Source organism: Neodothiora populina (assembly GCF_041146345.1).
Source record: "Neodothiora populina strain CPC 39397 chromosome Unknown canker_contig_14, whole genome shotgun sequence".
In the NCBI taxonomy this organism is placed as follows: domain Eukaryota; kingdom Fungi; phylum Ascomycota; class Dothideomycetes; order Dothideales; family Dothioraceae; genus Neodothiora; species Neodothiora populina.
In genome coordinates, this window is record NW_027191408.1 from 1,388,920 (window position 1) to 1,400,051 (window position 11,132).

Below are 11,132 nucleotides of genomic sequence, written 5' to 3' on the forward strand. Positions count from 1 at the left end.
TTATCTCATCTTACTATAAGATTCACAAGAAAAACATTCATCTATATTCTAGAAATATCCAGCTTATGTATAATCCTCAGCATCACAGACTCTTCAAAAAGCTAGATATCATATCTGGAGCAGCTACATGGCTCAAAATATCCAACCGGTTTCCCTGCAAAGCAGTAATTGATCAAGGCGCTTGACGATAATATCCTGAACCATAGTTGAGGAATGGAACGGCAACCGCTACGTTGCCTCAACGTATCATATCGAAGGAGCTCTAAGTCCGTATCAATGTATGTAACGATGCGGACGGAGTGTACCTGTATCTATTGATCGGGAGAAATAGGAGTAGCTGGTACAGTTTGTTGATAATCATAAGTGCTCTTTGCTGGGGTGGAAAATGAACCACACCTTACAAGGATAGGTAGGTGGAAATTTCACCATAGCTACGTAGCAGATACAAATGATGAACCAAGCCGGTTCTGTCTACTTTGGTTGCATTCCATATCAAGGCCGACCCCATATGATGCAGATCATCGCGACAGAGATCTAACTCTCAGCCAGTACTAAGTTATTGAGTACTGTTCCCCTCAATACTCCGCGCTTAGCAAGCACCATTCACATATGCTGACATTACAATAGACTGTGTGGCGTAAGCAAAACGCTTGTTTCGAATATTGGAGGGTCTGAATACATGCTTGTCGTCGCTAGCCATCGATATAGCGAAGCACGAGCAGACCGACATAAATAGACATGAAGGTAGGCCTTCTGGATTCGCCTATTGTTTTGCCAATTTCCACTCATTAGCTATACTTTGAGGTACGGCTCTATGTCTTCAGCCACGGATCGGTAAGTAATTCCTTAGCAGTTGACCGGTCTTCCGGTAACCACGTCAGCATTCTGCGAATGAACGTCAAGAACATCGCCTTTTCTTCTCCAGCGAGAGTGTTAATCTTGCTGTCAAAACCAGCCTTGCGCATAGCTGTCGGATCGGCTATGTCGTAGCCACGAAGTAAAGTTCCTTGCTTTGATTAATTCCCACTGATCATACAGGTTCGAAGCACTCACCTTCGGTCGTGAAAAATGCGCCACTTTCCTTACCACGTAGCAACAGCCCCTTCGGGGGAGGCCCGAGAAGAGATAACATTTCATGCAAATGCATATCTTTCGAATATTGACCAGACGACAGCTCAGTGGCATGAAACAGAGTTTTTCCTTCCATCAAATCCCAGATCTATTACTTGGCGATCAGCTGGCAATCTAGAGAGTGTGTTGACATGAGCATACCATCACCCCAAGATTCCAAATATCAGCACTATACGACCAACCCGCTTCCAGTATGACTTCGGGCGCGTGGAACAGAGCCGGCTGGATGGCATGGTAGTGTGGTCGTGCGGACTGAACGGCAAGTCCAAAATCACCGATCTTGGGCTTCCCAGGGGGTTTCTTGAGATGACCGAAGTTGCGATGTGCATAAATCAACGATCCATCGCGCTCCTTCACCGGAGTGGGATTCTTTTCCTCTTCAGCGACAAGGTCGGTCAGTATGCTAGGATCCTCGATGTCGAGGAGGATGTTATCGGGTTTGAGATCTATATGTATAAGCTCGATCGGCCAATTCAGGTCATTGAGGCCTACCTGTGTGGATGATATCACATTCACTATGTAAAAAATCGAGACCAGAGAGAACAAATTTGAGTAACGGCTTCAGAAAATATACGGGTATAACTCCTTCTGGTAGGCGCCGCTGAAGCGTTGATAGCGACTCGCGCATAGGCTCGTAGACAAGACAAAGATGGTTTCCGTGCAGACCTTCAATACTGAATGAGTCCATGACCGTCCTGAGATAGCGCAAGCCATCATGTACTGTCTTTCCTTGTATTAAGGACTGGGATATCTTGAGTTCATTGGCCGCAAGAGGATCGTGCAAAACTTGGTTTGTAAGAATTTTGAGAGTCACAAAGCGATCTTTCGACCAAATCCAGCTACAACTGTGTCAGAATGTCAAGGTATGAGTGTTCGATTTAGTGACACGCTGCTGTCGTTACCGTCGTCGTAGATCCTTCGCAAGCCATACAGTCGATTCGCTACCGAAGCCCAGCTTCGCCAACACTTCGTATCTCTCACCAAACACTTGACCAAGTCTTACTGACAGAAAGTGATGCGGATGATAATGCGGAAGCGTTTCTTCTTCGATTAGACCAGGGTCGGCCATAGTAGACGAGTGCAAGTGCGAGAGTGCACGACGCGAGGAAGAAATTGTCATTCTCCTCGACAACATCTCTGACGTGTGAATGAACTGTAGAGACCGGCAGACACAATCGAGCTAGGGATGTACAGTACATGAAAGCCAAGCCACCAAAAATGGTAGGTGCGCACCGGGCACTAACGACCCGTTCGGTCCGCGAGCGAAGCGCGCGATTAAGTTTAGACCATTCACGGTTCGAACATGCTGAGGCATTGTCAGTTGACGGATTCTAAAACCCCGAGGGGGTTTAGAATCCGTATCAACCATGTGCTGTCTATTATCTACGATCTTACTCGTTTAGCTGATGTTATCTCGGCGAAAAGTACTAATTCATGTGTGCAGGATATTGCTAGGTATTGAGCCTGCTCACCATCTCTATCGAAAGGCGGCCGTGAACAGCTGTATAAACGGACTTTGTACTTGCTTAGGTTGACAGCTTCGTCAAAGATAAGACCTAACGTGCCTTTGTACTTGCTTAGCTTCTATCTCTTTGTCCTAGGACATCCGAGAAGATTGTTTCTTTCTAAGAAGACATTCTTCCCGCTTCCAAAGACAATGATCACGTACAGAGTTTCATCCTTCGTTCTCACAGAAAGCATGTGACTTCTGGTCGCTATGTATACTTATCTCGCTAGCTGATTCACATTTTGTCCTCCGTCACACTCTGTAAATACTGTCAGTGATTAGTCTTTGCTGATGTCAAATGCGACCCACACCGACTATGGACATGCTTCTACAATGGAGCAGCAAGCTCCCTCTCAGCTTTTCCCGGAGCTCCGAGTGGAAGAGCATCGATGCAAGTGTCAAAAATGCAGTGACAGGTGTCGCGCTCAATGAATCGCACAAGCCTGGCAAACCACAAAACTTCATGACCTTCAAGGGCATGGAGCTGCATGGCTGCGTCGAGTTCATCGTCAAGTCAAACCATCTTGCAATTTCAATATCTGGGAAATGGCCGCCACAACCAGGGATGCGCCTGGCCTCATGGCGATTATCCCGGATCAAGACATAAGTACTCCTGCAGGGCCGAGAACATTGAGAGAGGCCATGTACCGTATTGCCAGATTCGATGTGGGCAGATCGGAGGGAAAGGAGGATGATGACAAGGTCGGAACAGATGACGAGGGTTCTGAAATCGATGACGACGGCACAAACATCAGCGTGTCCGGGGGACCTTCTGGCATGAGTGGCAAGGCCGGTGACAAAATCAGAGTCGAGAAAGGTGCTCTAACTGAGAATAAGAACGAGAAGGGTTGTAAGAGAGGATAAATGGTACTGGCGTGTTTCAGTGCCAAGGGAGTTCGACCAACAAGAAAATAGAGTACGACAGGGAATCATGGACATCATGCATGGGTTTCACTCAGCGAGACAGAGGGTAGCCTGTGCATTATGAACAAAAAATTGGTCCGGCAGGCTTCTGGCATGGCGATCTGAGGTCGCTTGGGCGTCTTCTGTCATCATCCTTAGTGCCAAATCGCATTACATGGTTGTGGCCAGCTCCGGTTCAGATGCAATCAGGCAACACAAGGTCAAAGTGGGCATATCAAAAATTTATGCGGATTAGTTGAGATTGGAAGACCTATCGAAGGGGTCTCAGGAGTTGTGGACGGACTCCCGTAGAAGTCAGTGCTCCACAAAAGACGGGAGAAGTTCTATCGAAAGCCGCTGGTTGACTGTAAATCTCTTGCACTATCTTTCAGCCCGGGAACAAGTGTAGACTGTCCCATCCGCTTCCTGTTGAGAGATAATAACAAGGTCGAATCTGGACTACGATTTCTCGGTTGCGATCAAAGGCGTTCCTTGGGCTCAGTGACCCACTGAGAGTTCTGCTCGAAGTCCTGACGCTCTTGGTCACTCAGACTGGCCAATTCACGCTGCCATCGCTCGATCAGTGTCGTCGCAGCCTCATTAAAATGGGACTCGACTCTCTTTCGGAATGAGACCCGCCATAGACTCCAGGTTTGACTGGCTTCCATAAAATTCGCCGCCATCGGCGTAGTGCTTCTGGACCTCTTCCTAGATAAAGATGATAGGGTAGGGGCACCACCTGTCGAGCCCTTTCCAGCTGCTGCTATGACATTAGCTATGCTTACATAAGGGAGGAGATAAGAGAGGGGAACAAAAGAACAGTTGAATAGAAAGAACAAGATGTGAAAAAAGTGTCTGTGATAACGTACCTTTAGATCCAGAACAAGATATTTTGAAAACTTACCATGTGATCGAAGCAACTGGTGGTAGCAGCGTGGACGATCATGTCCAAAGTGTGTCTGTGACTGAGTCGCGACATGTCTTTGAAGAGAAGAATACTGCTTATAGCTCGGAAATCATGCAGAATCCTGGAGCGTGGTTGCTCGACGTAATACTCCAGGAGATACTTATCTTTTGTCATTGCAAGTCTCGGGCGTTTCAAAGATAGCATAGCCCGGGTAGTGAATAAGAGGGGTTTGCTTTAGGATTAGGCGAGATCAGCAATCGCCAGCAGTCATGCAGCATAGGTCAAAATCAGAGAGCACAAACTTTCCAAAACACATAAACATAAACCTCTTCTAGAACGAGATGAGCTGATCGATGATCTGCGCTTTACTGCGAAAGCTCATATCGTCCAACAGATCCTCGAGCTTGGTGCCCTTGACTCTTTTGTTCAAGGGGTAGACGACTTGCGATGAAACAATTTGACCAAAGGCCTAGTAACACCTTGGGTTCCATGTAGAATAGTTTAGACACGCTTTGAGTAGAGCGTTATTGCTGACGACATCCACAGAAATGCTACATAGAATCCACAAATCACTTATGGCATGTGTGTAGCCGAGTTCAGATGGCTAACTGTGGGTGTTTCCTTTCAAGGCGGCTGCTGATGTCGCACTCACTCACTTGTATCAAATAGTGAAGTTGGTCAAGACACCTCGTAAGAGTAGTTTCCATGGGTAACTCCGTTGACCTTAGCCAAGCATGTTGACAGCATACACGCCTTAAACCCAATTTCTACCTATCTGCGCCTTCGGGTCATGTATATCATCACCTCGGAGGGCCATCTTACTAGGACCCTCTATATGAGAGGCAAGCATTTCTGTAGCCTATAATGACCTGCTCGCCCTCTAGACCCTCACCATATTGTCGAAGATCCATTTTCAACTGCACCATTTTGGAACCGAGACCATCACTGGCGTATTATTGCCAACGTAGAAGCACCGAACAAAAGTTGTATGACAATGATACTATGTACAGAGATGATGTCGGTGTCACTTCCTGCGGATTCGCAAGACCATGGGTTTCCCTATGTATGAATGGACTTGCATGCTAAGAGAGACAGTATAGCAAGAGAGCTCGAGATGTTGTGTTCCGACGACGGTCTATGGCCAACAATATCATCCTCAGCACCAGGGTTGTACAGTATTATCTGTAACATCTTCGGTGCTGTCGGCTCCCTGCGCTGGTTAGGCACTTGATACATAATAAGAGACTTCTGAGTAAAGAGGGACAGCATATTGTCGGATACAAATTCTAATGGACGTTTTATGACTTTCACTCGTAACCCCTTATCGAAATCGTATAAATCACCAAATCCTTACCTTGCCAACACTTAGGGAACGACAGATCATCGTAAGCGTCCTCCGCTGGTACCCTTTCCCAGTTTACAAGTTCCTAAGCAGTTGCTGACCACGAGATCTTAGCTCTCTGCAGCGTTCGTGCCCCTTCTCGTAATTCTTCGCGTGCTAGAGGTGGACCAACATTGTTGCTGAGGATATCGTTACAGTCAACGGAAATCGCAAGCGCGATGGCTACTTGGAAAGCAACTACAGTAACCTCTCCATACAGATGTAAACCAAAAGACTGATCAGGATGGTATTACTAACATTTCCTTTCGAGCACACGAGGTAACCCTTGACGGGCGGCTCCAGACTGTAAGCTGTGCTGAATTCGCGTCCATCAGCCGCGTAAGAGGTTGACAAAGAACGGGACTTGAGACTTGCGGAGCTAGACTCAGTGATAAATAGATCGTGATCCTGCAAATGGGTGACACATTGCGCGGTGTCTAAGGGTCAATTGCTACCTTATTTACTCTATCGTTGCGTGATAACCCCTCCATCTCATGATGTGGCAAGAAAATATTCCATACGCCGCAGCAGACTACGTGAAACCTCTAGCGCACTAGGTTGCTAGAAATAGACTATGAAATGGTTTGCTTTTGGCCTAGCTGTATAGCTCCACCTGGTGGATCGTGGGCGGTGCAGCAGCGCTGTAGGTGACGAGGCGTCTTAGTGGTACGCATGAATAACATAGGTGTCATCGATCTCGAAGTTCATTTTTGCGCTTCCTAGAAAGGCAAGAGAAATCAGAAGTAGCACGGTCTGCAATCACGCTGTCTGACAGGCTCTGCAACTCTGTTAGTATACCGATCAATTAGTTCAAATTGGTGTGGAGCAATTGTTAGCGTTCCTGACTCGCGTTGGAAACATCCGGTCTCAACGCTTTCGTATCAACGATAGTCTGGCAAACCAGTTTTACGAGGGATCAGCAGGATCACTGTCACGCTGATGCCGAACTCTGGCCGTGGACATTCGCTGAGAATGCCGGAGCTTCGTGCTTGATCCAAGTATAAAGGGTTGGCGAGCGGCCCTTCCTACAGCTGATCTATCACTTCTCCCAGACGCCTCACTGTTCACGCCTGATTCGCCTGTGCTATTCGAAGCTTCTTGCACCATTTCGCCACCTTCATGAAAAGGAGCTCCAGAGTAACACCAGTAACCGTTGCGTCGTACGTAGTAGCATTCTTAGCGACAGACTACTTCTGGTATAGACAGGAATTCGAATATGTCAACTCCCTGGTATGGACGCGTGTGCTAGGCGGCCGTGGCAGCGCTGTTGATCAACTAGGCGAGCGCTAATAGCGCTATCGTCACCTCCATAACTACGGACGGTTATCATGACGTATCCCTTAACATCTCGCACATCGACCTTATGCCAGGACTTGTGTCCTGGGATGACTTAGCTTTCACAAGCCTGCAGACGCCATGGTTCTCTGACTACAACGGCAGTATGGAGACGGATCTGTGGGAGAAGCTAGCAGTACTAGACATAGCGTCTGGCACGCTTTGTTAAGACGTTGATGGTTGCATGGACGACATCGCTGCGCACTACTAGAGCTTATGTGATGCAGAATCGCAAGGATCGCAGAAGATGGTGAAGAGATACCGGTACATCTACAAGTGGATCAACTCGGGGTGGAAAACAGCCTCTGCCCACTCTATTACAGCCGCAGCGTTAGGGGCGCTGTCTAGTACAGTAGGAGGCGCGACAACTAGTATTATCCAGCTATCAAGATCAGCAATTTGCGCAAAGGATAACGGCAACTAAGCATGCATCAGCTGGGCAGGAGGCGTACAGGCTATCAAGCAGGGTATAGCCCTTAATATCATCGGCAGCGCTACGGGCACATTTGGCAACGACGCTGTCAGTGGGGAGGAGTATGCGGCAGTATTCAGCACCTCAACTAAAAGGAAGAGAGATGGGAACGACGTGTGCATCAGCAACAGACCTAATGGCTGTACTTAACCAGTTCTAAACAGTGTTACTATAGTCCGTCAACTAAGCTGCCCGCTTAGGGGAGCTAAGGGTCGAGATACAGAGGACAGGAGGAGAATTTAAGGTGGTGGAATGCGGAATGATGTCAAGGAGGTCAGGTGACCGTCGTGGACCCTGAGGGCCGAGATATGCGCCTTACCCTCAGAAAAGAAAGAGAGGCATGGACTTATGCTTGTACCACGAGGAGAGGCATCCTTTCACTTTCATAACTGTCTACTATACCTACTTACTAGTATTGATGTATACACTCCCTTACAAAGCAACTAAGCCTTGATTACTAAGTTCCGTTATGTTACATAATACTAATCCTTTAGGTGTGGACACTCGTAGATCACATGTCTCACGGTCTCCCTTGCGGCTCCGTATCCGCATTATGGACAGTCCAGGACTCCTGTTCGACACAGGCTGGCTTGCGTATAGTGGCTTGCATGTATGAGTGGTCTGTTCGGCATTGATTCAGGATTGCTGCCCCCTGAGCGTTGAGGGCATCGCATAAGCCTGCTACATGGGGTTCTAGTACAACGTTCGTGTGATTGAACGAGGTACTTCTCAAGTATATCTTTAACAGTAGGAGCAAAGCTACCAGCTGTCTTGCAGTCGATAGGACCCGCGTCCCGTACCAGAGCTCTGATGAAGTGACTGATGGCCTTGTCAATGTCCATCGCTGCGACTATAAGACACAATGGGCTATGAGGGATCGTTCGCTCCAGTTGGTACTGGTAAGATGTCTTCAGTATACCGAAAAGTGCCGCAAGAGGCTGGAGGCCGCGAAGACTCATACATGCTCTAAAAACAGTGGGCAAGGTGGTGCTAGCGTAGACGTGGATTATCTCGGGCATGGCAACGCAGAGCTATGCGCTCGGTGCTAGTACTCGACCTTCTCTGTGCCTTTGGTGGCATACCTTACTACAACGATGAATCGACTTAATTCGGTCAATATTACAAGGGTGGAGACAATAACGATAATTGTATGATAGGTTACCTTGTCGAGACAGATAATCGCTATCAACGAGGTTATCACTACACTTAAAGCCAAGACTTAGCTGGATCCTGCCAAGCTATTGTCTTGTCTTGATGATGTTCTGAACATTCACCGGGACATTGCCTTTTCTTGTTGCGAGGCATGAGGTGGATCAATTAAGACTAGCGCAGTAATCACGGGTAAGCTTCGGATAAACCAGTGGTTGCACAAGTCATATAGACTCCTTCCGATAGATTATGCAGTTACCTTTAATCAAATTACATCATTATATTGATTCAAACAATTCTACAGCTGATTAGTTCATCACTTCTCCGAGACGTCTCATCCTACGCGCCTAATCCCACTTCTCCCAGACGCCTCACTGTTCACGCCTGATTCGCCTGTGCTATTCGAAGCTTCTTGCACCATTTCGCCACCTTCATGAAAAGGAGCTCCAGAGTAACACCAGTAACCGTTGCGTCGTACGTAGTAGCATTCTTAGCGACAGACTACTTCTGGTATAGACAGGAATTCGAATATGTTAACTCCCTAGTATGGACGCGTGTGCTAAGCGGCCGTGGCAGCGCTGTTGATCAACCAGGCGAGCGCTAATAGCGCTATCGTCACCTCCATGACTACGGACGGTTATTATGACGTATCCCTTAACATCTCGCACATCGACCTTATGCCAGGACTTGTGTCCTAGGATGACTTGGCTTTCACAAGCCTGCAGACGCCATGGTTCTCTGACTACAACGGCAGTATAGAGACGGATCTGTGGGAGAAGCTAGCAGTACTAGACATAGCGTCTGGCACGCTTTGTTAAGACGTTGATGGTTGCATGGACGACATCGCCGCGCACTACCAGAGCTTATGTGATGCAGAATCGCAAGGATCGCAGAAGATGGTGAAGAGACACCGGTACATCTAAGATTGAATCAATTCGGGGTGGAAGTCATGCGGGTGAAAGAGAGACTCTTCACACGCACTGAATGGTTGCAAGCTTCAGAATGAAAATGATTCAGCTTATCGCTAGGGTTTCGAGCGGCCGCCCACGCGTGATCACAACTGGCTCTCTCGCTACGCTTTATGCAGCCTTCTTGTCGGCACGGCTATGACAACAAATCAGCAGACGTATGTAGATGGTCGGCTGTCAATCCGCGCGCCATCATGCCATGATGATACATCATGTAATGGACTTAGTGCCTCTCTTTATGTCAGCCATTTTGGATGCTTGATAATGTCACGCGACCTCGTGCAACTTCTATTGTATATGCCGATGATATTGCGGCAGCAGAAGACAATTTTAGATCATGTGAAGAGTCGGCCGTGGATGTTCTACCTAGAATGTACGGCCTGCTAGGGATTCGTACATGCTGGCTCAAATCTGATCAGGATCACGTGCTAAGGATTTTTTTACTACCATATCCTCTTTCAAACGCAAGACATTATTCATCGCCCATGTTGTTACCCACATGAAAATAAAGAAATTTACATGTTCATTGCAGCCGCTATGTGGACGGGCCTACAAAATAAATTTTTGTGCAAGATCATCTATTAAGATCATCTATCAGGATATCGCAAAGATACGAAATGGTAGTTAGTAAATTTGTGAAAGGCTTAATCATACTCTGTAGAACAGATGTAGTTCGCAGAAGCCCTATAAAGATGAGATAAGCGATCGACAGGGCTAGGATATGAAGGGGCTGAAACTTCTCAGCAGGACAGGTGCCAATTAAGTATTCAGTGCAAGGCAAATCTACTAGCTCGAGTTCGAATAAGCCACTACTGGTTCAAGTCTCACCGCATGAAGATTGGCTATGTAGACGATAACAATTGTGAATGTGGGAGACCGGGAACATTGGAGCATGTACTAATGGGGTGTTCCTTATTACAGGCGTTGAGCTACACGAGAAGATTGGAGACCAGTCGAGAAGGCTTTCGTTGATACCAGATTGACAGCTACATCCACGACAACTATGGCAGAAAGAGTAAGCAAGAAGACGATTTCGCTCTTGGATCCCACGCCGAATCACAGCTGTGTAAACACTACAAGCGGCACGACATGCGGCGACTGTCGAAGATAGTTGTGGACTGGGCTAGGTCTACTCGCCCATGACGGCCAACTACTTATCAACAGTGCCTCTACTGTGCGCGTTTGAGGCCAAGCGACACTGTGGCTCGGCAGAAGAGGCTGCGCTACAAGTCGCCGTCTTTCAGACAGCATTGCTACAGTTCATACACTCTCGTCTCGTCACTCGTCGTGGTCGTTCCGCCACAGATATACATGCGACGACTGCCAAATGTGACGAGCTTGCTATTCCTCCCGTGCTTGGCTGGACGGTCGTTGGTCAT

At 47.6% G+C, this 11,132-nt stretch overlaps 1 protein-coding gene across 3 annotated transcripts; it reads right to left on the bottom strand.

The window, feature by feature from the left end:
- Positions 1–812: 812 nt before the first annotated feature.
- Positions 813–2,266, bottom strand: AAFC00_002379 (uncharacterized protein; the record flags this gene model as incomplete). Of its 3 annotated transcripts, none has more annotated exons than XM_069341684.1 (5): positions 813–1,006; positions 1,054–1,219; positions 1,273–1,577; positions 1,624–1,970; positions 2,034–2,266. In XM_069341684.1, the coding sequence occupies 5 exons, from the start codon at positions 2,264–2,266 to the stop codon at positions 813–815; spliced, it is 1,245 nt and encodes a 414-aa protein (XP_069201783.1). The 3 variants fall into 3 exon arrangements, with proteins under 3 accessions (XP_069201783.1, XP_069201781.1, XP_069201782.1); XM_069341683.1 differs by having other exon boundaries at positions 2,034–2,200; XM_069348011.1 differs by lacking the exon at positions 2,034–2,266 and having other exon boundaries at positions 1,624–1,819.
- Positions 2,267–11,132: the final 8,866 nt, after the last annotated feature.